Source organism: Podarcis raffonei, chromosome 11, assembly GCF_027172205.1.
Source record: "Podarcis raffonei isolate rPodRaf1 chromosome 11, rPodRaf1.pri, whole genome shotgun sequence".
Classification (NCBI taxonomy): Eukaryota; Metazoa; Chordata; class Lepidosauria; order Squamata; family Lacertidae; genus Podarcis; species Podarcis raffonei.
This window is the reverse complement of record NC_070612.1, coordinates 42,066,024-42,093,392: the sequence shown is the minus strand read 5'-3', so window position 1 is coordinate 42,093,392 and position 27,369 is coordinate 42,066,024. Positions and strand designations below refer to the sequence as shown.

Genomic DNA, 27,369 nt, shown 5'->3' with positions numbered 1-27,369 from the left:
TCCAATAAGAAGAGGAAACTTATATTGTGATTTTAGCCAAGAATTAAGCCCGCAATTTGGGAAATGTAAACACCATGCAAACAACAGGGCACGTCCTTGTCAATTTCAGGTACACAATTGTGTGTTTTACATTTATGACTAATACAGCTCTGCGATACTATTTTTAAAGCTTTGCATCAGTCCCATCACTTAAAACATCATGTCACCTGTAACAAGATAGAGATCTACAATAAAAATCAAGACACCACACTCACAAAAGACTCTACTTCACTCATACTATGCGGCACAGCACAACATCCACCCATGTGGAAAGACAAATGCTAGATGTAACCCACCCACAAAAAAAAACCAACCAAGCATGGAGGCAGGTTTACTGAAGGAGGCTTTTCGTACCATCTAAAAAGGTCCTGTTAAAACTGGACTTAAGACAAGAACTCGGAGAAATTGAACATCTACCTCTGTTTCAGAGGCAATAGGCAGCTGTGCTGCTCTCACCATTCAGAGCACTTCTTTGTGGCACTGCCTCAGGGTCTATTGCTGGAATTGATTTCTTCCTTCAAAAATTTAAAATTGCTCTCCTGTTTCCATCAGCCAGAAAGACCCTGAAGAAAAAAATTTCCAGTCAGAACATTTTACCCCAGATTCAGTAGTGAGGCTCGGCCTAGTCCATCATTAAAGTGCTCTCCAAAATGCCAATGACTCCTCACACCACTAAGTTTTCTCTGACTCTTAACTGCCACATTCCACGAAAATAACTCTATTCTGGAAGGTACCTGAGCTTTGGGCTCATGCACTAAAACTGGTGGTGGCCACCATTAAGAGTTTTCACGAACAAAAAAGTGCCCCTTATGAAGTCTTAGGGGCATTAGCAGTACAAGCAAATGAGGTCATAAAGATCTGGTTGCCCACACACAATAGTAACAGAACAGACGTTCTCAATAAGATTACCAAAGAACATTTTCCAGAGACAGACGCCACCACCTGCTGCTCTTAACCTTTTTCAAGAAAAACACTTACCTCTATAGTGCCAGAGATACTTTCAAGCAGAATTCATACATAAACATATGCCGGACATGGCATCATATAAATTGCAACTAGGATTAAATTTCATCAAATCTGCTCTGAAGCAGGAAAATTTAATGAAACTCCTTCAATGATATAGTACTATATCTTCCAGCGTTTTGATTATTTTGTTGTTGTTGTTGTTGTTGTTTAGTCGTGTCCGACTCTTCTTGACCCCATGGACCAGAGCACGCCAGGCACTCCTGTCTTCCACTGCCTCCCGCAGTTTAGTCAAACTCATGTTCGTAGCTTTGAGAACACTGTCCAACCATCTCGTCCTCTGTCGTCCCCTTCTCCTTGTGCCCTCAATCTTTCCCAACATCAGGGTCTTTTCCAGGGAGTCTTCTCTTCTCATGAGGTGGCCAAAGTATTGGAGCCTCAGCTTCAGGATCTGTCCTTCCAGTGAGCACTCAGGGCTGATTTCCTTAAGAATGGATGCGTTTGATCTTCTTGCAGTCCATGGGACTCTCAAGATTATGATTATGCAACAGCCAAATAGTTTATTGTGATGATGATTATAATAGTAGTAATTATTATTATTATTATTATTATTATTATTATTATTATTTCTTCAGTGGTCACAAGATATAGAAATAAAGTGCAAGTTTGATAAAAAGGCAAATGTCTGCTTCTGAGAAAGCGAAGATGCTTTACTGTTAGGTGACTATGAATATTAATGTAAGGTAATATGCAACCTCACACCCAAAATCTCATCTCTCAAAGCCTTAGCATATAAGTAAAAAGCCATCAATATGAATGTTTTTAATATCTCTGCCAAAAGTAGGGGGGGGAACCTGAATAAGAGCTAATGTATTTAAACTCGAAAACGATGTCTACAGAGAAAGAAATAATAATAAAGTCCAAACTTGAGCAGGTTTCTCAAGCAAATTGTACAAGGGAAAACGAAGAAGCATTACAAAATCTGTTCTACTACATGTATTTCCTTACATCAACATGTATGCAAAACAAGAGACTAATGGCCAAAAAAAGAACCGCCATGACAACACTCCTTCATGGAACTGAGCTGAGCCTAAAGGCTTTCATATGCACACCCCACACTATTTTGCCCAATCACACTACAAATATGATACACAATTCAGGGGATGAGATTGGGCTTTTGAGCATTGACAGCAATATTATAACCAATATTCATATACTACTTACATTCATGTAATATATGAATTTAAGTCCTAAATGGCTTAGGATCTAAATATTTGATGGGTTGTCTGCTCCCATATAAGGGACGCGGGTGGCGCTGTGGGTTAAACCACAGAGCCTAGGGCTTGCTGATCAGAAGGTCGGTGGTTCAAATCCCTGCGATGGGGTGAGCTCCTGTTGCTTGGTCCCTGCTCCTGCCAGCCTAGCAGTTCAAAAGCACGTCAAAGTGCAAGTAGATAAATAGGTACCGCTCCGGCAGGAAGGTAAACAGTGTTTCCGTGCGCTGCTCTGGTTCGCCAGAAGCGGCTTTAGTCATGCTGGCCACATGATCTGGAAAAACTGTCTGCAGACAAATGTCGGCTCCCTCGGCCAGTAAAGCGAAATGAGCGCCGCAACCCCAGAGTCGTCTGCGACTGGACCTAACGGTCAGGGATTCCTTTACCTTTGCCTGCTCCCACATAAGATTTCCTGAACATGACAATCAGGTGGTCATGCCCTCTTAATGGTGCTAAATTTGCATTATGAACTAAGTGTGAGTGTGTGTTCTCAGCACCTTTTTGGGGAATGTTCTCTCCTCACAGATCTGACAGGCATCAACCCTGATGGGTTTTTGGTGCCAGTTAAAAACCATTTTTATCTACTCAGGCAGAACTGGTTGTGGGGGTAGGCAGCTTGTCCCTGCTGGAATCACTGGTATGTGATATGTGATTATGGGTTTATGTCAGGCATAGACAAACTCGGCCCTCCAGATGTTTTGGGACTACAACTCCCATCACCCCTAGCTAACAGGACCAGTGGGCAGGAATGATGGGAATTGTAGTTTCAAAACATCTGGAGGGCCGAGTTTGCCTATGCCTGGTTTATGTTATTAATTTTCGATATTTTGCATTTGTTTTTATACATTGTGCCCTACTTTGGGATTATTTTAATAAACAGTGGGCTAAATTGCCAAAACAAACGATTCAAATATCTCATATATCTCATCAATCACGTTATATTCCTGTGCATACCATCTTCATGTTTTATGAGATAGCAGTATATACTTTTATATTTAAAAAAACATTCTCCATTTAATCCTTTATGGCTAACCATTTTCTATAATCCCAGTAGAAGCAGAAGCACTTTGCACTCAAAACTCTAAATTCTCATCTACTTCATAATTTACTCCAAAAGCCATCCTGCATCTCTGCCAGTTCCACAAATACTTCAAGATCCATGATCCATTGATGACAAAAGTGCATGCAAATCTGCCAATTTTTTTAACTCCACAGAAAATCTCTACCACAATGCTACATGCTCTGGTGGATTTTACAAGGGAAAATGAAGCAGCACTAAAAATGCCGCTCCGTTATATGAAGCAATCACAATAATTATTTAAATGAAAGCATCCATTTAAAGGTGACAATATTGCACAGCATAGGTACACTTCAATAGTTTTATTTAAGTTTGTTTCTTCAAACAAATTTTAATTAGGCAAAGGTTACCTTTATTTTTTTTACATCTGTTTGTATTTACTGTTCATAGCTACTCTAAATAAGATCTGGTGTCCAAGCTTACCACTACACTCACAAGCAATAAATACTTTCAGCTCAATTTAATCTTTCAACTACCAACTGAGTCTCTGAGACAGAGCCAGAACAAGCAATTATGAGTCCGTGGCGCCAGTGCTCTAGACCCCAATCCTGTTAAATTCACCTTTTCCTTTGTTCCTCTCATCTCTCTCAAACATCCTCCCCTCCCTGCTAACAATCTTAAGAGCAACTCTGTTCTGATCAGATCCCTAAATTCTGAAGTCACTAGATTTTTGTTTTCCTCTACGCAGCCACAAAATGATTACAGAACTTGAGTGCTAACCCCCAGACTCTCAACATGTTCCTGAATTGACTACATCACTCACTTCTCTCAGGTACACACACACACACACACACACGTACGTGTTCAAAACTCCCATTGTTCTAGGCGCATTTTGCAACAGGGAACTTCATTAGGGTGAGCAGTTTTCGAGTTCTGGGTGCAGTACTGCGACTAAGATTTCAGATTAAAATTGTAGTGTGGAAGGAAAGGAGGGCCTTTTTCTGCCTCCCCACTTCCAGCTGCTCTCTGAAGACTGGGGAAGAGACCCTCTTAAGAATATTAGAGGTGTGGGCAGGGGAAGGACTAGACCATGTGAAAAATGATTGTAATATTTTAGCAGCAATTCATTCATTTTCAGCTTTGTATTCTTGTTATTAAAAAAAAGTGCACCTGGACATTCTGTTGTTGCACCCATAACCTAGATTTAAGGAGCCATTTAGCTCCTAGCTTTCATATCTCTACTTCTAATACTGCACAAACACTCATGGTTGGTGAACATATGCTGCTGTCCCTATTCTTTCACCTATTTTCCTTATTAGGCAGTATAAAATAAAGCATAGTATTTTTCATAGCACAGGTGGTTCTGTTAAACTAGTATATTGTCTTGCTGCTGACCTAATGCCATAAAACACAAGGTGAGGACTCCGAGCAAACCCAATGAAATCAGTTCACTTAACTATACCGATTTCTATGTGACTACACAAAGTACGTAGGTTAGATAACATATCACAGCTTGGGTGATAACCTATGGAAAAAAAACTACTAATGGCAGCAAATGGCAATACATTAAAGTCCGGTTGATTTTCAAAGTTATATAAGGACTCTCTTGCAACCTGAAGAGGCAGAACACACACCCCAAAATGGCAAGATCTATAGGTAACCTGTAAGAAACTGAGTATGTCACAAGCTGTATGTCATCTACCACAACCACCATGTATAAATATCAGCTAAATAAACAAGCATGAGCCTGAAAAAGATTTATTTATCAGCTGAATTCAACAGTAAAAATATTTCCTGAAAAATCACAACAAAAAGCCTACAAACAATATCTGACTACACACAAGTCTGGAAGGGGTAAAGCAAAGAGAGGCACTAGAAGAAATCTGATTAAAATTAAAGATAGCACAGACCTCTGCCTGCTCTCTCCTGACGAGTTATGACAATTCCTAGACTTTTGGACCTTTGCTGCATTTATTTATTGTAGTACAGTGGCCAAGAGCATAAATTATGAAATGAAGGTTCTTGATTTCAAGCTCAAGTTTTTAGTACGGAATAATAAAGTTGTGCAAGCTTAAAAGACCATTGTAAGAAATGGTGAAAAATGATATTGGAAGTACCTTCAGCACACTGAATAAAAGTTAGTTGAATGCAATCCAGTGTACACCCACTGAAATTAATGGACCTAAATTAGTCATGGTCATTAATTTCAATGGGCGTACTCTGAGTAAAAGTTAACTTTTATATTTATATAGTACACTGCAGTATATTTTACCCTCTTAAGAAGTCAGAAACATGTACCAAATTTTAAGCCATACCTTTACAAACTTTTACAGAATCCCAAAACCTAATATAATATTTTCCAACATTTTTAAAAAATGTCCTAAGCACTTTTCTTCAAATGTATCAATGATTTCTGCAAATATTACAATTGTGGTAAAAGAATCAATAGGTGACATTCAAATTAATATCCACTCACCTAATGGGACTTCTTTCCCCTGCAGCCCCAAAATTTGGTCTTGCCCTGGCTCCCACTCTCAGACAAGAGACTCAGAGGACTCTCAGCTCAGGAAGTCCCAAAGGATTTATTGATAAATCAGCACACAGTCTCAGTATCAGCTCTAAGTACAGAATACATTGTTCATGAGAGTTCTAGGATCATGGCTAGGCATAAGCAAGCACCATCACAGGACCACTCGGTTATGTGGTTCTCATCCGCAGCAAAAACCTTGCAAGGGAGTACTCCTACAAGGGGAGCTGCTGGGTCTGTTCAGATGGTGGCATGTCTTTTGTGATGGGTACAGAATCCAAGCCCCTACCTCTAACTCAGCTGGCTTGGCCAAATGGCTACCTGCCTCTTTAGCTACCCTGGGAACTTTGTGCTCAGGAGACTGTATAGGAACTGACCCAGCAGACTCCTGCTCCCTTACAGAAGTCAGCAGCAGTGCCACAAGACCCTCTTCACCATCATTACTGGAAACTTGCCCACCCCCAATTGAGGCTCTCGTCCTCTGACAGATCATGCCATGCCTACCCTTGTCCTGGCTGTGGCACATGACAGTTCCGAAGGTTGAGTTGAAAGACCCATGGCTGCAGGGAAAGAAAACCCTGCTGCATTCACTTGCGGCACTGGATAATCACCTAGTACCTACACCAGGTAATCAGACCATGGGTTTTTATCTAGCACAGATATGCAAAGAGAGATATACAGTGGTACCTCGGGTTACATACGCTTAAGGTTACATACGCTTCAGGTTACAGACTCCGCTAACCCAGAAATAGTGCTTCAGGTTAAGAACTTTGCTTCAGGATGAGAACAGAAATCGTGCTCTGGCGGCGCGGCGACAGCAGGACGCCCCATTAGCTAAAGTGGTGCTTCAAGTTAAGAACAGTTTCAGGTTAAGAACGGACCTCCGGAACGAATTAAGTACTTAACCCGAGGTACCACTGTAACCACATTGTCTGTTCCAAAATTAGGTTTACAGTCATACCTCAGGTTAAAGTTTCTTCAGGTTGAGTGCTTTCGGGTTGCTCTCCGCGGCAAGCCAGACGTAATGGAACACGTTACTTCCTGGTTTCACCGCTCGCGCATACGCAGGTGGTTCAAATGATGTCACGCGCATGCGCGAAAGTGGCGAATCACAACCCGCGCACACACGGGTTGCGTTTACTTCAGGATGCGAACGGGGCTCCAGAACAGATCCTGTTCATATCCAGAGGTACCACTGTACATGCATTTATAACACCACCCATAGCCTCCTCATCAACATTGTATCCAAGAAGACAGTTCTGATGTTTATACAAACAAATCTGTAACACAGGCAACACCTAAATTGCAACATTTGCAAACTAACCAGACATTCTATGGTGACAATCCATAACCCTCTGAAATACTGTACATCAGCCTCAGCCTGGTGCCCTCTTGATGGTTTGGATACAACTCCCTTCGGCTCCAGCCATCCTATTTAGGATCAATAGGGATTGTGCTTCAAACATCTGGAGTGCATCAAGTTGGCATGCAACCCTCTTGAGACCTATCAAAAATTACTTCACAAGTTCGTAAGCAGAAAATAAGGCGGCTGTACAATCTTTGCTGAGCCTCAAAGTATTTACTGCTGAGCAATAAATACTTAAGCAGTACTTGGGCTAGACCACTCATTGCCTCTTCTCCCCAACTCAAATATTATTGGTTACGGTTGCCATGCCGAATGAGACTATCAAAAGTGCTGATCTCATGGCAAAACAAAGCATGTGAAGAACTTCCATGGTCTAGAAAAGAGGAATTCAGAGTCTCCATGGCACTGTTTGCAAACTATTGGCATTATTATTAGAAGCTGCACAAACACCACTTCCAATTCCATTTCCTTCCAATTCCTCAGGTTAGAAAAGAGAAAGGGTTCATGACTGAACGCAGGGCAGTACTATGAGGGCTACCGCTATGGCTGCAATCCCAGTATTAGTGGCCCTTGTGACAGCAATGGAGATATCTGCTGTAACTATTACCACAGACAACTAGGCAATTACAAAGTTTCAGTGTTATTCACTTCTGTACAAACTTGCACACAACATACTAATTTCAAACACCACATTTCTGAACTAGATAAGATACCTATAATATTAATAAAGAGGTATTCCTAGTGTTTATTCTTGAAATGAGCTACAGTTCAAGCCCAAAAAAGCACCAAACTGCAAATTCTGAAACACTACAGTAATCAATTCTTTCACCTAGTTTATTTGCTACCAATATTGTTGTTCAAGATTGAGAAATACTGAAGTATATCAAGACATTATGCTACACATATACTATGCAATAGTATAGTACACAGTACAGTATAGTAAACAGATACCATGCAATACTAAGACATTTTCAACCATAAGCAGCGTTAGTTTTTTTTTTTAAAAAAGAGCGAATAAATTATGTTTTACTTAACCCTACTGCTCAGTGCTTCTGTGACTATTTCACAGCAGATTAAAAAGGCATTGTCATGGTTACCTTTCTTAGCTAGAGGTGTATCTATCACCTTCATTGTAGAGCTTTCAGCAGATGCTGAAGACACACCTCTTTACTTTGGTCTTTGACATCCTTTATTTATTTATTTAAACTGTGTTGGTTCATTATTTTAATGATTTTGTCTGATATTAAATTGTATGACTATATTGTTGTAACTCGCCATGAGACGTTATGGTGAGGGCTACGTAAGTAATCCTATAAATAAATATGTATTTAAGTGTCTGGTTATTAGAGCAGTTTTTCAAGCAAAGCATAAGCTTTGAGATGAGATATAGATGGTACTTTGTTTTCTCAATGTCACCCCACTACTAAATCCTCAAATGTATTTCTTTTAAAAAAAACAAACTATGGCTTTAGACTTGGCATATAAAAAAATGCAAACATAAATGAAATGTCACTGCTTTGGGGGTTATCTATAACTTTTCTTCCTCCCACCCAAGCTTCCTATTCTAATTTCTTCATAATTCATGAACTATCTATTTTTATGAGTTAAATTTGCTTTATTTTTATTTCATAAAATGTATACACTGTAAATAAGGAAATCTCATCTCTATTTACAAAAAAGGATAAAACATTAACTAAAAATTAATATACTGCAACTATACCACCTTGATTTTGTAATTTTAGCAAGTCCCGTAATATCTCCTTGAAACGGAATAGTTTATTTTTTTAAAAAATCAAAACAAAAGTAGAACTTTTAACATTCTGTGTATTCTCATGTATTAAGAAAGAAAGCATTTACCTTGGCTGTTTACTCAGTTCTATGACAGTCTTGTGTGGCAAAGAGTCTTGTGAAGACTGCGCATCATCCTTCCAATGGGAAAAATGTTGAGGTTACTTGCAGATACAACACAGAGCATAAGAAGAAAAGTCTGTTTGAAAATTCACCAATGCTGCAATCCTGTACCCACTTATCTGGCAGCAAGTCTCACTGAACTCAGTGGATAGGACTGTGCTGCTGAACAGAGTTGAGCCTACCATGCCACAGAACGCATGAGGTCATTCGAATCCCATTCACTTTATTTTTAAGGAAGTATACTGATCCCTCTTTAATTTTAAATGTTTTGAGGGTGGCATATAAAATTTAGTAATAAAATCAAATCCACCAATAAAATGGCTTGGGATCCAAATTTATGAATGAGTGCCTCTCTCCATACTAATTTTCCTATGCTTTGAGACCTTCAGGGACCTCCTTATTTCAGAAGTCATCAGTCAAGAGGGAAGGCTACTTCAGTGGCAACGTCCTGGGCCTTTGGAACATCCTCCCCAATATTGCAAATCTTCTGGTGCCATGTAAAATCGTTGTTGACTGACCCAGATGTTTCAAATCCATTGCAAATTAATTGTATGCACTGCACTTTATGCTTTCGTTTTTGTATTACCATGACTGATGGTCCACTGCCCTCAAATTCTAAGGGTGCGGGAAAAATGTTTAAGCCACCACCACAAGATAAAGCAGATAAAAGGAAGCACTGAAGTGATCTCAGCAAGAATTAACAGGTAGCAAGCCACACACCACTGAGAGCGCCTCTCCCCATCACTATCTGCCTCAACCTCAGATGACGAAGACACCTGGAAGAAGGGACCTGAAGTAGGTATCAGTGCACAAATAGTTCAAGTTGAAGTAAATGACTGCTCTAGGCAACTCAGCTCCCCAGTCTGGGAATTTGGAACTCTTTAATCATGCAAATTATACAAGATGTGATTTGTCATGCTTTCATGCTACGGTTTCATACAGTCAAGCTATTTTAAACTCAAATAAGAAATAAACAATGAAATAACATTACGGGGGGGGGAGTTTTTCATTTTTGTTCACTATTTAACTATTTGAGAAGCCAACTGGAAATGGTTATAACTAGTCACAGTACCTACCCTGTTGCAAGCAGTTAGTTTAGGTGTAACATTCACTGTGCTACAACTTAACTTGGTCACCCAGTATAATTGTATTATACAGTACCTTGTAAACAATGTAGGCATCTAACAGTGTCCGTTCACTCAAAGAATGAATTTGTCAATGAAACAGGATGGGGAGGGATGCCATTTTCAGCAATTTTCCCTCCCCCTGCAACTCCCCTAAATCTGCACAGGGGGTTTGAAAGGAAGACTGAAAATTATCTCCCTTCCCCTCATGCCATTGACATTCTTTTCATCAAGAGGACACAGTTGAACACCACATGAAGTAAATGGCTAATAAGTTCACCAGCAAAATTTAGCACATTCCTTCTCCCAAACCGTTTTTTTTATGGTATGATTACAAAAAAATGTTGTCCAGGCTGCATTAGGTGCCAGGTGAGGTGCATAACGCATCCAACCATCTCATGCTAAGAACCTAAAACAAGACTGGCCTATTCACCAACACAATTGTGGCCTCCTGGAAAGAATTTCTTCATGATTATAAGGATTATTACCACAAACTCACCATTGTAAGAAATGGGGTTGATGGGTTGTAATGATACGTTTCTTGGTCCTTTAGAATAAGAACGTGAGCAGAATCAGTGATAATTTTCTTCACGTTTATTAACGAATGGAATAGCCTGTGAACAAAATAAATATTGCAGCTGTGGGAGGTTGGATTCAAGCATTCTTTATGTTAAAGGGCTACAAAAAAGCAGCAATTACTAAGTGTTGACTAACACAAAGCTATTAATAAGTTTACTTAAATATAAAAATCAAGAGAAGTTTGTCTAAAATAGGAGACCAAATAATCAGATCTCCCCTCAAGCCTAGAAACACACCAGAGGCAGAATGAAATGCATGACACTTACCTAGTGCCATAATCCACAACAACCCAGTCTTTAGCTGTTCCTGTGATAGCATCATGATGTTGAAAAAGTCCCAAGTTTCTTCTAGCCTCTGTTAGTAATTTGTAGTGGTCCACCGAAGGAAATACTTTCATTTTATTGGTTTTTTTAGACTGTACCAGAGCCAAGGAGTAAAGAATTTCAGCAGCCCTGAAACAAAAAAAGATTTTTTTTAAAAAAAAATGTTTACAATATTTGTATACCAACCTTTCAACATAAAGGTTCCCCAAGAGGTTTCCATAATACAACTGAAGAAGACTTACAACATCCTATTATTCACTTCAGCATTGGGTCAATGAGAAGCTACTTTCTTTCAAGGGTCTGAAACACAAGGCTAACAAAGCTTTAGTATTAAAACTTGTTCATGTTTAGAACTACTTAAAATACACCTAGCATCTATTGCAAGTTCTGGTTCCTGTTTTCCTCAAGCACATTTGATATGTTGTCAAGTGATCAAGTCTTCACTAACTTTCTCTTAAGCTACTTTCTGCTATACGCAAAGCCATTAGAGCAGACCGTTTTGGGAAAGGAATTAAACTGGACCCAACGGTATGTACAAAGACACACACCTGACCGTTCAATACCGTCTTCACCAGCAGTATGTCATGCAAACTAACAAATCCCTAGCTAGCTCTTGGGGGTAAAGCAAGACAATGTTTTAGCAACCTAACTAGCTTCTGACATCAATTTATCTTTGCACAACAGGGTGCACCGTTGACTACAGAGCTAAGTATTCATACAAGTTGCTTTTAACTATTTGAAAGAACCCACTTTGGTGTGGTGTGTCATTTTCCCACTCCACCTACATTTCCTTTCCCAGTAAGAACTCAAAATACAGGAAATGCTAGAAAACTCCAAACTAAAAACATATCAAACACATTTGCTGAAATATGGGAGGAAAAGAACAGGAGATGTGTAACTCCCCCAACACAAAACACAGGCAAATGGAAGCACCAACCCTTCTTTCCAACCACCCTAGCACTTCCTTTCAAAAGAAGGGTTGCAAGACCAATCATGCCAGTCAATCTGGCCCTTTAGCTAGAGGACAACCCAGCACTCCTAGTCCCACACTATATTATTCAGGGAAACAGGCACAAGATCAGTACGACTGGAAGTAACCCCACATTTGAAGTGGTGCAAACTAACTCAACCTTAAGGAAAAACCCCACAGGGGGATCCCCTGCCCAAAAAAAGCAGGTGACCCTACTTACCTTAAATATGACTCTAGAATCCTATCTAGGCGTTTGTAGAAGGGGCGTGAAGTAAAATATCCACTCCAGTAATGATTATCTCTGTCTGCATATGTGAAGAAATCGCCACTCAGAACAGGAAACACTGAATTACTGTTCTTTTCATCCAAATTACTAGCTTTACGGAGAGCCTCAAAATAATCTGACAAAGTCCCAAACTGAGCCTGAAGCAAATTAAAATATGGTATATAAGTTCTTTACACTGCGTTCAGTCGAAGCACATTTTGTTCTTGGAGACCGACGTTTTTGGCAGGCATCTGCTGTTCCGTTTCAGTACTGAAGCTCACGTTGCTTCCATTAGCTCTGGAATGGAACCTACCCTCATCCTTTCTCCACCCCACCCCACCTTCTCTGTAGATATAAATCATGAATCTTCAAGTTTGAGAATTTATAGAGAGAGTCTAAGAATTACATTCAGTGTTCATGCATACAGTAAGCCAGCAAGTTACATGGGAGTTACATCCCAGGGTTCACGCCGGAAGTGAAAACTGTATATAGTCAAAACATGCTGAGTGCCATGGCGGGTGGGACTGCCAAATACTCTCCCCTCAACACACACACCTGCCCCCCCCCCCCCGTTTTAAACGCCAAGCATGTAAAGTCACCTGAATACGACTTAGTTGTATATCACCCACATTTTCTTAAAACATGTGTAGGAATATGTTTACTATGAAGTATATTCATCTGTGTTCAAGGTGGCTTACTGCACCTGGATTCATTCTGGAGTTCTTTCTATCACTGAGAATGCATAACCAACCAGCAAAAAAGCAAAACTGAAGTTTAAATGAACCGTGAAGGCAACAAAATCCATTTAACAACTGACTTAGTAGGACTGTACCTTACCTTAACATGGAACTCTGGGTGAGAATTCATGTAATCAAAAAGCTTCTGATAATTTTGATACTGCTGATCCCATTCTGAACTCTCAGTGTAGCGGAAATCATCTCCCAGTGGAGCCAACAAAACTTTGGTGCGGAAAAGCTTCGATTTCTTTCTGTACTGATCTAAAATCATCCATGCCCTTGGGAAAAAAATAAAATTTGAGGGGGAAAGATAGAATAAGTGGATAAACCAACATGAACAGATATTTTGCAACAATACTCATTCTTACTAAGTCTGCAAAATTTCACCTGACTGGGGTGAATTAAAGTTTTCTAAAAGAGTTATGGCAGCCAAATTGATTTAATTCCAATAGTTCTGACCTACAGTTCTGACAGCAGAAGTGAGGAGGAAGAGCAGCTGGACTATTTTTTTTTTTTATAATGATTGCAAGTTGGGGCACAACTCTTCAAAATAAATAAATAAACTGGTGCAACCCAGTCCTATGCATGCTTATAGAAAACGAAGTCCCACCAAGTTCAATGTGACAATATTCCAAAGTATATATAAGGCTGTAGCCTTAGATGATTTGTGTTCAGTCAGTACAAGGAGCACAAATACTACAATGCTTCTAAGAGTAACTTAATTATAAAAGAATCAATGCATCTACAAAACACATATCAATGAAATTTCAACATTTAATATTGTTTTTCAACCTATTTAGGTTTTTTAGTTTAAATTCCATGCAAATCACATGGAATTTAATTCCATGTAATTTCCTCTGTTCTCAAGTACATCTAATCTTTGCAGTTCATGGTCCATAAGTACAGAGGTACCTCAGGTTACAGACGCTTCAGGTTACGGACTCCACTAACCCAGAAATAGTACCTCGGGTTAAGAACTTTGCTTCAGGATGAGAACAGAAATCGCGCAGCAGCAGCGGGAGGCCCCATTAGTGGTACCTCAGGTTAAGAACAGTTTCAGGTTAAGAATGAACCTCCGGAACGAATTAAGTTCTTAACCCGAAGTACCACTGTAATATATTTCCCCCCACATCCACTAAAATCAACAGATTCTTTTTTTAAAGGATTCGTTTTTTAAAACAATGATGGATGACAGCAGACTTAGGTGTCTGTCTGTACTATAAAAACTGTCTACATCCCAATCCACCGAGAACACCCTTTCAAGATATTGAGAGCTTCTGTCATACAACAGAAAGGATATTCTGCTCAAGGAATTCTTCCAAGAGTTTTAGTTTAAGAAAATCCCAGGACAGTTGCAACAATCATAAAACAAACTTAGTCAAAAACATAGGGTAAAAACTGTAAAGTTAAAACAAGCTTAGTTTGCCCACAGGGAGATCTGTATAAGCAAAAAGATAATTTACCCAGCTTGGAAAAGAAATTAAATTGAGTGCCAGATAAGACCGATGGGGTGGGGTTGTCAATGCAGGACATTCTCTCCTGTTATCACTTGCCTCCCTTCAGAATAGGAGGAGGGAAGAGACCTCTGATGACATTAGTACCGTAATTTTCGCTCCAAAACACGCACTTTTTTGCTCCTAGAAAGTAAGGGAAAATGCCTGTGCGTGTTACGGAGCGAATGCACTCGACCGGAGCCATGGCTGCCGTCAGTCAAGCAAAGTGGGAGCCGCTTGCAGGGCTTCTGTCCCGCTTTGCGCGGCTCTAGCTTTGCTTGCTTTACAGCCAGGAGGAGGGGGAGGAGCCGAGGAGGAGGGAGGGAAGGAGAGCCATGGCAGCAAAGCGGGCAGCAGCCGCTTACACGCGAGGAGGGACAGACGGGAGCCATAGCGAGCCGGAAAAAGCGCCCCGTAGCCAGCAACAGCTGCTGCAGCCTCAGCTAGCAAAGGTCCGTGTGCTCTCTAAATGGAGCAATGAGGCTGCAGAGGGACGGCAGGGCACAGGAGGGCTCTGAGCCACGAGCGCAGTGAAAACCAGTAAAAAAGTTTTTTGAAAGGCTGCTGGGGACAGGAGGGCACGGGATGAGGGAGAGGGGGAAATTACGATTCTCCCAGCGTCTCAGCTGATCCGCTGAGCAGGACTTGGGTTGCAGGGGATTCGCCATTAGCTGCGTAAAGCAGCAAAGAGGGAGAGAAGGAGCAAAGCGGGAGAGGAAAGGAGCTGCTTACACTGCTGTAAGTGGCTGCTGTCCAGTTGGCGCCTTTAAAGCAACAGTGCTCTTTCCCTCCCCCCTCCCCGCTCAGCTAGCCGAAAAGCTCCTTTTCCACACACCCCACGCGAGCACCTTCTCCCCTTAAACCCCTCTCCTGCATCATTAGCAGCATCCTTCTCCACCCACCCCACGCGTGTTCCTTCTCCCCTTAAACCCCTCTCCTGCATTATTAGCAGCATCCTTCTCCACCCACCCCACGCGTGTTCCTTCTCCCCTTAAACCCCTCTCCTGCATTATTAGCAGCATCCTTCTCCACACACCCCACGTGTGCTCATCCCTTGAATGCTTTTCCTTCCCTCCCCACTTAAAACGTGGTTACAAAGCACGGATCCAGATGGATCCTCAGGATTTTTGCACTGGGTCACCCCAAGTTCACCATCAGATCACATAGCATATCCATGGCTACAGCCTGCACCAAAAAACACACACGCACCCACTGTTTCATGGGGCTGCAATGGTGCAAAAACATGGTTACAAAGCATGGATCCACATGGATCCTCAGGATTTTTGCATTGGGCTACCCCAAACTCACTGTCAGATCACGTCTGTGGCCACAGCATGAACCACAAAAATCATACATCCACTGTTTCTTTTAGAATATTTTTTCTTGTTTTCCTCCTCTAAAAACTACGTGCGTGTTATGGTCAGGAGCGTGTTATAGAGCGAAAAATACGGTATACATCCAGGCTCATGTGGGGCATTAATGGTCCTTATAAATATTTAGCTAGTAAAGAATTCTCAACTCAGTTTATTATCATTTCCTAGTTTTGTATATACGTCCAAATTCTTCAGAACTGCCACAAGATACAAAACACTTCAGTAGAAAACAATAAGGATCAAGAGACATCAAAAGCAATCGAGGTTTACAAACTTCTGGAGGTCCATTCTTAAACCAAAGCGTTATTAAACCAAGGCACGCTTTCCCTAATGAGGCCTCCCACTGCCGGTGCCCTTCCACTCTTCCGTTCTTAGACCGAGGTAAAGTTAGCAAACCAGGACACTACTTCCGGTTTTGTGGAGTTCATAAACTGAATAGTTCTTAAATAGCGCTGTTCGTAGACTGAGGTACCACTGTACAGTTGTACCTTGGATCCTGAACGCCTTGCGAGTCAAACGTTTTGGCTCCCAAACCCAGAAGTGAGTGTTGCGGTTTGCAAACGTTCTTTGGAACCCAAACATCCAACGGGGCTTCTGCTGCTTCCTGCAGCCAATCAGAAGCTGTGCTTTGGTTTCTGAATCTTTTGGAAGTCGAATAGTCTTCTGGAACGTAATCCGTTCGACTTGCAAGGTACGACTGTATTGTAAAGCCTATTCCAAATTAATGATTGTTCAAAGACAAGGTGCAGCTCCCTGCACAAAGTGAGACTTCATCCCAAGGGATTCAGGGCCATTGTCGCCGTCTGAAAATATGAGACAAGCCACCTGCAGGGTCAGTAAGATCACCCATACCTCTTGACAAAGCCAACTTTTATTCATATTAAAATTATTTAATTTCCACATCCTACATACTTTGAATTTAGATGGTTGAATTTGTTCCAAGATATGACTGGCCGTGAAATTAATAGGCAGCACTGTGTACTTACCTGTGCTGAACGTTTCCAGAATGAATGGCTTCAGGAGGAACTCTCCAGGGACAACTGACTCTTCCTCCAGGAAGGCGCTTAAAATCAAATTGGCAGCAAATTTTAGGATCTGGTCCGCAAGTGTGAGGAATATCATAGCTATAAAAAGGCATCATGTGGCAGAGAATATCCGTATTAGATCCCAAATCTAGAATTAAAATAGGCAAGATAAAGATAAAAGGAATACTCTGTCCTTTCTCATTCATATCTCATTCATGCCCATTACATGACATGCCTTTTCTCTAACGAGAACAAAATTTCAGAGAATTTTTATTTACACCAGTAAAACATGGTAAAGGTAAAGGACCCCTGGATGGTTAAGTCCAGTCAAAGGCGACTATGGGGTTGCGGCGCTTATCTCCCTTTCAGGCCGAGGGAGCCAGTGTTTGTCCACAGACAGCTTTCCGGGTCATGTGGCCAGCATGACTAAACCGCTTCTGGTGCAACAGAACACCGTGATGCAAACCAGAGTGCACAGAAATGCCGTATACCTTCCCACCACAGCGGTACCTATTTATCTACTTGCACTGGCATGCTTTCAAACTGCTAGATTGGCAGGAGCTAGGACAGAGCAACGGGAGCTCACCCTGCCGCAGGGATTCGAACCACCGACCTTCTGATCGGCAAGCTCAAGAGGTTCAGTGGTTTAGACCACAGCACCACCTGCGTCCCATTTCCACCAGTAATTAGCTCCAGGTATGCCCTCTGGCCTGTACTTTTTTTGACAAGTCTACTAATGTAATACGGAAGTCCATGTGTGGTATCTATGTCACTTTAGGCCGTGTCGCCCTAAGTCTGTTATTTAGTGCGCCCATTTAGAAGGACCCATCATGAGCCAAGAAACTGTCATTCCATCTTATCAGCTGACAGAATTAGTACTTTAATAATTTCCCATTCTATAATCTGAAATTGCAGTTGGAAGGCCTTTGGAAGTCTGTTGGATCACAGCCAACAGTAACAAGTTTTGCAGCTATAAATGGTCTTATGACATAAGCTACTTCCCATACCTGTGGGCCTGGTAAGCTTTGCAAACCTGGCAATGATACCCAAACTGCCAATAATTCGCCACACAGTAAAAATAATTCACTGTATATTCAATCCAGTAAGCTTCTGTTATTCGAGTTAACATGAGGTAAACCAGATTGATTGCTCACAAATACTTCAATAACTCAGTGTCTTAAAGATAAATATAACAGTGTTAAGTAAAGAATAGTGCAGAGAAACCCAATGAAATACAATGCCAGGCTACCCTGAAATGCCAAATTCAATACGGAAGAGATTGAAACAGCTTCAGAAGCAACAGGTCTAAGCCCCTGCTCAAAAACATAGAAACGCCATCTTAATAAAGCAATCTATCATTAGAGACTTACAAACATTGTGTTTCTAAAAAGGAGACTTTGAAAGTTGATCATCTTCATCAGTGCATTTAAGCTAACCCACTGAAGTCAGGAGGGAAAATGGTTCCAATCCTTAGACCCAACCCATCTACTCCAAGCTTTCCTCAATTTTTATTTTATAAAGTTCCTTTATTATCTTTGTTAGCACTGTCTACTCTGCAGAGGCAAAGAAGGAAGAGAAACCAAGCAGCCCCCAAAATAGGGTAAACGAAATTTTGATCAATTCCACCACCCAGTTTTACTCAATGGATTTTTTTCAAAGCAATGTCAAAAAATCTGCCTGCTGAACAAAACAAGAATACTGGCAAATAAATCTGTTTAGAGCCATAACCACACTTTTTTGAGCTACAGATACAATCATAATCTGACTTGTTGCATAATTTTAAATCCCTTAATTATATATTGTACATTGGCCTTGGAGTTCTTTGTAGTATTGCTTAACAATATGTTGTGTGCTTTGCTTATTAGTTCTTGTTGTGTATGCCAAACTTTGAAATTGGCAAGTGTGCTGTACAAAGAATTCGGGACACTACATTTCCTTGCATAAACTTAACATGCCAAATATAGTTGAGACAACTTCCTACAGCAATGGAGGATTAAGTTTAATAAGGAAGTTTTCTGGTGCCAAATAGTTTCCAGGCTAGGTCTGCCATACGTCCGGATTTTCCTGGATATTACAGGGATTTTCAAAGGTGGAAGTGATGTCCACGGGGAATTTTCGAAAACAGCGCTTTGTCCTGGATCTTAGACAAGTCAACTTTCAGGGTGCCCTGATTTTTTACTTTTTGAAATATGTCAACTTTAGCCCAGGCACTTCCCAATATTTGTTTCCCTCTCTAAGTATAACCTTTGCCTCTGTCTCAAATAGAAAGAATTGCCTGAAACACTTTCTATCTTCAGTTTTCCAAAGCAAACTCCAATTATTCCTCAATCACTAAGGACAAAGAAAGAATCTCTTTGTTTGCCAGCATGAGCTTTAAATAGCTATATTACATAGTCACTCCCGGCTTTCCAAACTTTAAGGTGCTGCTTTCAGTACTTTATGTGATATGACATAGGTGAGCTCCACATGCAATTTCTTGAAGGTCACTGAGCATTTTCAGAGTTCTGTAAAAGTAACACTCATTTAACACCTTAACATCCTTGTGACCTGCAATCTGGAAATAGCTAAAAGGAGTATAAAGTATAAAGAAATGCCAAAAATAATCCTATTTTCCACTGCTGATCCCTTCCCCATGACATGGCTTCAGTGAACACTGACCAACCTGATTACAATTATTGCATATTTTAACCTACTACCCACCACAGTTTTCAAGAAAAAAAATCTGTTGTGAAGACCTGTTTTGACAATTCCAGTGCAAGATTAACGCTGGGCAAGTATGAACGCTGTACTAAACCATGGTTTAATTCTAAATGGCGGCACCTCAGCATGCCTTAGAGAAGCAGGTTCACACATTTCCATCTACCCCGTGCTAAACATTAACCAACCACTGTTGTAAGTCAGAATTCCTGACTTATCCATAAAACTAAGTCAAGGTTATTTGAAACTGAAAGCAAACATGACAGAAGGTCTCCTCCTGACTGCAAGAGAAGAAAAAGAACGTGAGCCAATGATTTACTTAGGCTCCATCACATAGCCCTAAACCATGGTTTAGCATTATGTGCAAACCAGCCCATTATCTTCTCATTTCTGAATAGCTATATTTTTGTGTTTCAGCAAAACCGAGCAAAACCGACTCCTGCAGCACCTTACAAACTGAAATTTATTATAGTATGAGCTTTCGTTAGACTAAAGTCTAGTGCATCGGATGAATAGTGTATTGCATGTAGTTCTATAAATCATTTTGAAGTTACAAATTAGTTCTGAAGATAGCAACATAGAAAACTGTATTATCTATTAAATGTTCCGGGTCAAAGCAAGACCTTTCAGTTTCAAAGTATTTGTTGCTATGACAGTTCTTGGCATAAGGTCATGCAAAAAAGGAATACATACCCCAATTCTGTCTCCAAAAAAATTCTAGAGTCTTCTGGGCTGCATGATACTTTTTAATTGAATAATGAACTCTCTGTATAAGCATATTGGAAAATCCAGTGCGTTTCAAAAGATAAGCCATGGTTGGTGAATGTCCAAAGGGATCAACTGCCCAACCAGATTTTGGTTTCACTCCTAATAAAAAAAAAAAGAATACACGTTGAAAATGCACGCCATAGTGGAATAAAAATGAAAGTGCACCTAGTCTTGCACAGTTAAGATCTCATCCTATAGAAACTCAAATCCTTACCACTTAACTACGTTAAGAGAAGGGGGGGACGACCCAGAAATTTAATTTACTTATCAGGGAAGAGCTTTTATAATTCGGCTAGTGTTTGTTTATGCACCTGCGGATTCACGGAAAATAAATATTTTTTTTCTCATATCAAAAATGTCTGGCTCGCACCCCTAACCAATTATGCAAGAATGAAAACAAAACAGTATGGCTAAAAATGACATTCCACTTGTCTACAGGACTGCAATTATACTTTACTAATTGAAGTTGTTGTTTTTCAAGTGGCATTTATTTTAAGGATTCTTTCTACGCAATTTTTAATGGCTTAAGTTTCAAATTACACATTGGGAATGTCAAGACTGCAATCTCTTAATAATTATTAAGAAACTAGCATGCTCATCCTCCCACATGTAAAGTCACCCTCCTTTTTTAAAAGAAACTAACCACTGTGCAGAATTATGGGGGCACCAATTTTAACCATTAGTAGCTCAATCATGTTTTTTTTCTTCAAAGCAGGGCACTTTGAAGCTAGCCGTGATTAGGATTACACCACAATAGATTATGACCAGGAAAGCATTTAAAAATGATTACTATGGCAAACCACTGCAGTCTATGGATAAAAATAATCAATAGCAGTAAGTAACTGAATTGTTTATTCTGATCTGTAGGTGGTAAGAAATCTGCCACATTAACAGTTTTAGGCTTAACTGAGTTCTCTTACATGTTTTCACAATGACATCTGCTTCCTCTATAACTCTGGGTAAAGTGAGTTTCGCCATATAAAACTCAAAGGTACACTATTACATAAACTAACAACTGTTATTTATAACTTTCCTGCAACTAATGTACATTGGTACCTCGGTTTCAGAACAGCTTAGTTTATGAACAACTTGGATTAAGAACGCTGCAAACCCAGAAGTAGGTGTTTTGGTGTGTGAACTTTGCCTTGGAATAAGAACATGTTTCGCTTCCTGTTGAATGTGTTCCATTTGTAAACTGAGTCCCACTGAGTCCCCCGCTGCTATGGGAAAGCATGCCTTGGTTTAAAAACGGACTTCCGGAATGGATTAAGTTTGTATACCAAGGTACCACTGTACTGTGGTTGTCAATGTTGAAAACGCAATCATTTAATTAACGGGAAACAGTTTTTCTAAAATACTGTTAATGAAATAAAATACCTTGTCACAATGAAATCACAAGGCAAAAGTTACATGAACCCACCTAGGGCCTTCTCGAGCCATTGATGCCCTTCTATCAGCTGGTCAATTATAGCAAAATAATGAGCAGATGCTTCGTCAGGCATGACCCATCCCCCTGTTACAATTTCAAACTGTCCATCTTCAATTAACCTGAAAAACATATTTACTGAACTTTTATTCATGCATGTAACTATTTCCAATCAATATGTTATCTGGAGTAGCAACATACAATGTTGGCAGCAATGATACTTAAATATTAACAATACTTTCACCATGCCATAGACGCTGTGGTGAAAGAAGAATGGCAACTTAAGTTGACAGAATATGCGCAGCTTGCAGACTTACCATATAGAATAAGAGAACAATGAGAACATACGTTTAGAGAAGATTGGAAAACATTGATTGAATATATGAGAAATAATTGTGTACAGCTGAAAACGCTGACAGCATTAAGATAAACTCAACAGTGTTAATAAGCTTTGATGGATGCAATAATGGAATACTGAATGGTATAGTTTTTGTAAAATATGCAGGGGTTTATGATATATAACATGAACCGTGGAAAGAGAAGTCATTTATATCTTAAGGATGTAAAAAAGAGTATTTTAAATAAGAAAAAATTTAATAAAAATTATATACAAACAACAATACTTTCACCATTCAACAAGACCACTCTTAGGCCTCTGTAAAAAGTTAAGAAGCACATTCTATTAGGAATTATATACACAATTAACCATCTTTCTTGGTATGGAACATCTTCTAACAATAAAATCATTTTCAAGGTGACTGGTCCGAAACTCAGCAGCATTGAACCAGGCCCCCTCAGCCCATCAACTGACATCACCCAGTGACATCAGCTGGGTGTGGACAGGTGGCTGTGGTTTGGGGTGACTGGCCTGTGAAACATTCTTCACCCCTTGTCAAAAACCTGCTTTACTCAATTCTACAGAAACCAAAATGCTCTAAAAGCTTCAGCTCTGACTGCTCTGAACAGCACTGTCTCGAAATAAGAATGGCCACAGGCAGTATCTTAAATCAAACTTAAGCACTTTTTGACTCCTAACGTATTTCCGTCGTGTAGCTGGCATGTTCAGTGGGATTAAGACAGTGTAACTTAAATCAGTGGGTTCAATAAAGTGCAACTGTTGACAGACTGTGCCTATATTTTAAACATAGGTGGGTTGTCTGTCCTCCCCACCCCACCCCATATAAAAAGATGTTTCACTCTCAAGTTGCTGTACTAACCTGAGTTAGCAATAGTTTACCCTCGTTTGTTTAGAAAAGGTTGACAGGTAATCTATCTCTAGAAAGCAGCTATTTATATAACACAGGCAATTCACCTGGAATACCCATGCCTCTGCCCATGTCCAGATTTTAAAAGCCATATCCCTTTGACTAAATTAAGAAAAACAAGAGGATTGAGAAGAAAATAATTTCCTTTGGGCCCTTTTCCACTTCCTTCTCCCTCAAACCCATAGGCAGTTCTGGTTTTTATTCATGAGATGGCTCTTGCTAACTCTTTGCTCAAGCCTCCTCATCATTCCCTTCAATACTCGTTCCTCAAAGAGGATGACCACTAAAAGTAGCTCGCATAGTGTGGACAGCAGAATTTGTAGACGAAAAGCCAATGGAAAGGTGTATCCAAAATTGGGCTCCAAGGGGAACACACTGCAGATTTTATCAACTTCTGCCCTAATAACGTATACGCAGACAAATCTGAAACAAATGTTGAACATTCCAATTTGTGTGGCAGCGAAAATTGAAAGTATATATATTTACACTGTTAGTTCTAAAGCGTGAAATCCACGCACGAAAATTCACTTTGATCTAGCTTCTGTGTCTTAATGCAAGTCAAAAGTGTCTAATTGCCAATTACCAAGTCATTATAAATTAGCAGCAGTATCAAAGAGGACTTTCTTACAATCAATAAATAATTTGTTGATTAGTACCTCTTCTTCTTTTTAAATTGAGAGCAACAGGATTTTTAACAGAATGTGAGGATCCCCCAAATTATGTTCTAGCTCAGCAGACCAAGAGGTTCTTTCATTGCTGCACAATACTTTTGGAGCAGGCAGGCTGAGTGTCCCGGACATTAAGGAGATCCAGAGACACCCCAGTAATAGAATTTACATTGCCATATACAGTACCCAGGTCCTTCTTCCAATCTAAGGCGTCTCTTCCTCAGCACAGATCAAGCATCTTAGCTTGTCCCTGTGAGCATTTCCCTTCTTTACTGTTTCTGCTGGATTTTGGTGGAAGGTACTGTGCTCCTAGCTCAAGTTGGTAGAGCATGAGACTCTTAATCTCAGGGTTGTGTGTTCAAGTCCCACGTTGGGAAAAGGATCCCTGCGTTGCAAGGGGTTGGACTAGATGGCTCTCATGCTCCCTTGCAACTCTTTAATTCTATGATTCCTTGACACAAAATGGCAAACACAGAGAAGAGGAGTCAAGTTTGCGGCAAGAACAAGGCACACCACAATTTGCCGTGATAGCTAAATGAATCTCCCTGCCTGTTGCTGTATCACAAATTCAGCATCTGAGTACAGTGGTACCTCGGGTTACATATGCTTCAGGTTACATACGCTTCAGGTTACAGACTCCGCTAACCCAGAAATAGTACCTCGGGTTAAGAACTTTGCTTCAGGATGAGAACAGAAATTGTGCTCTGGCGGCACGGCAGCAGCAGGAGGCCCCATTAGCTAAAGTGGTGCTTCAGGTTAAGAACAGTTTCAGGTTAAGAACGGACCTCCAGAACGAATTAAGTACTTAACCTGAGGTACCACTGTACCACCAAGTGTTGGGGAGCCAAACAACAAAGGATAATGATCACCGCCATCACCCTGCCTGTGACGGGCAACTATCTGAAACAGAACGCTGGACTAGACAGGCAGTTCGTATGGAAAAAAATGCTGAGCATTTAAAAAAATAATACACTCTCTCTCCAGCATCAACTTTTTAAAGCACTAATTGGAAAGGCTCTCAGTGACTTGAACTACATTGCTTCTGGATATCAACCTAGAGGTGTTATCAAGCAGGGTGTAATGAATACTCAGAATACCAATATGCTTGTTTTGCATGCAAAATATACTAAGCCATAATGCTCACTATTGAAAAATTATGCATCATGACAACACTATTTGGGACAATACCATAGCAATGAATGCTGCAAGCAAAATCTCTTTCAATGGGTTTCAAGAAAAATGAATGTTGATCCGTATGCTTTGTGTCAGCAACACAAAGTTAATTTGCATCTCTCTGTGGAGTTAAGAGCACCAGATCTGATGCAGTAATTTCATTTTCACTTGTCATTCTATTTTCACTTTCCAGTCCTGTGATTTAGTCACACTCGTCAATCAGCCTCGAGAACTGTCCCCACTTGACTTGTACGCAGTGCTAATAAAGCTACGCTGCCCTGCCCTTTGGTCCGTGGCAAGCACTTGAATACTTATTGGGAAGGCTCATGCCAACAACTTGCCACATTCGCTACAGCATTGTTAATGCTTCCGGTTTCAGAAACAGAAAATTCAACAGAAGCTACAACAAATGAGTGACAACCACATGAAGGAGAACAGCAAAGAAATGGTAAAACCGTTGGGAGAAAAATGCCTAATTCAACAACTTTCTAGAGTAGCTGAATACTGGCATTTCTGTACCTTAAACGCTAGCCAAATAACCACCTTATTGCAGGTTTTGGGGGGGGTTGTTTAAGTGGTAACCCATGACACTGTTTTCACTAAAGAATTGCTTGCGCCACCACTTAAGATTTCTGCTCCGAAGTGTTCATCTTATAGCGCTTGGTAATTTAACTGTTAAGGAATTCCACTAAATTGTATATTGGGGGGGGGGGGGGGGAATCCCAGATACAGCAACACGTTAGAAGACTACAATTTATGAACCTGTGAATAACGAAAACAACTATAGTTAATATTGATGTAGTTTAATACTAAACTGCCTTTAGGGCCTCTGACAGAATGGGAGGCATATACATATATATACAATAAATAAATAAAATATACAGACCTTTTCACAGCATCCTTCTTCTGACTATCTATTCCATCCCACCACTTGGAAAAATAAGAGATTTCAGACCATATAAATTTCCTCCCTTTGTCTTCTTGCAGCTTTAGAACCATGTTATTGAGAATATGCTGCGTCTGATCTCTAAAGTAGTCATCAAATGTCTTCAGCCAGCCTTTTAAACATAAAAAGATCACACAGTGACTAAATAAGTAGAATAAAGGATTTACCAGAAACAATAGTCAGGAGTCATTTACCTGACTAAGGTTACACTGGAAGCAGTTTGCAGACTGGCAGTGACACACACACATAAAAATTAAGTTCATCTATATCTTGTTGCTTTTTAGCACTTCAAAAACAAAAGTTATGGTGGTAATACTGCATCTTGGTGAATGATCTGAGCATCTAATGCTGTAAGACAGGGGTAAACAACATGATGCTAAACCAGGCACAGGCAAACTCGGCCCTCCAGATGTTTCTGAGACTACAATTCCCATCATCCCTGACCTCTGGTCCTGCTAGCTAGGGATGGTGGGTGTTGTAGTCCCAAAACATTTGGAGAGCCGAGTTTGCCTGTGCTAAACAATGGTGTAACCATCTACAACTCCCACCATTGACTATGAAGGCAGAGGCTGATGGGAGCAGCCTCTGGAGGTCACCAAATTAGCTACTCATGGGGAACGGCACATGTTTCGAAATAATAAAAAGTGAACCAACAGAAGTCAGCTCAGCTGCATGGTCATCCCTTTGTAAAGAAATACCATGAGCAGCAAACACATTGGGTTAGGAAGTTCTCCCTAACATGTCCTCTGAATCCTTTGTCCTATAACTTGAACCCATTTGTTCAGGTCCTACCCTCTGGAGTAACAAAAAATACATTTTGTCTATCACCTATGTGGCAGCCCTTCAAATATTTGAATACGTCTATCGTATTGCCTTTTTAATCATCTCTTCTCCAAGCTAAGTATATCCAAGTCCTTCAATCTCTCCTCAAAGGACTTGTTCTCCAGGCCACTCACCATCTTTGTATCCCTCCTCTCTGAACAAATTCCAGGTTGTCAATATCTGTCTTAAACTGCAATGGCCAGAACTCACCACAGTACTCCAGGTGATATCTGACCAAAGCAGAATAGAGCAGTATGATTACTTCTTGTGAAATGGCCATATATTTCTATTGATGCAGCCTAGAACTGCATCAGCCTTTTTCAATCTCGCATCAAGCTGCAGACCTATTTAGCCTATGTGCCATTAATACTTCTACCTCCTTTTCATATATGCTGCTGCCAAACCAAGCATCACCTATCCTGTATTTCTGCATCTTCTGTTCCAAGGCAAATGCAGAACTTTACAGTTATCCATTGGAATATGTTATTAGCTTTAGCCCTTTTCTGTTTTATGTAAAAAAAAATAATAATGGCATGTTTCCCATGCAAGCTTTGGGCTCTCAGCATTTCTCAATCTGTCTGTTCCTTAAATAAGCTTACTGGTCTTATCCAAAGAAT

General features: G+C 40.3%; 1 protein-coding gene across 1 annotated transcript in view; it reads right to left on the bottom strand.

The window, feature by feature from the left end:
• The window catches only part of MAN2A1 (mannosidase alpha class 2A member 1), a 56,596-nt gene that overhangs the window by 15,463 nt on the left and 13,764 nt on the right, over nt 1-27,369 (bottom strand). The window contains exons 4-12 of the mRNA XM_053407623.1: nt 25,871-26,042; nt 21,873-22,000; nt 20,378-20,551; nt 16,949-17,135; nt 13,197-13,374; nt 12,315-12,517; nt 11,068-11,253; nt 10,722-10,836; nt 9,045-9,112 (exon numbers count right to left, since the gene is read on the bottom strand). Of these exons, the coding sequence (XP_053263598.1) occupies nt 9,045-9,112; nt 10,722-10,836; nt 11,068-11,253; nt 12,315-12,517; nt 13,197-13,374; nt 16,949-17,135; nt 20,378-20,551; nt 21,873-22,000; nt 25,871-26,042 (1,411 nt within the window). The remainder of the gene's footprint in view (nt 1-9,044; nt 9,113-10,721; nt 10,837-11,067; nt 11,254-12,314; nt 12,518-13,196; nt 13,375-16,948; nt 17,136-20,377; nt 20,552-21,872; nt 22,001-25,870; nt 26,043-27,369) is intronic.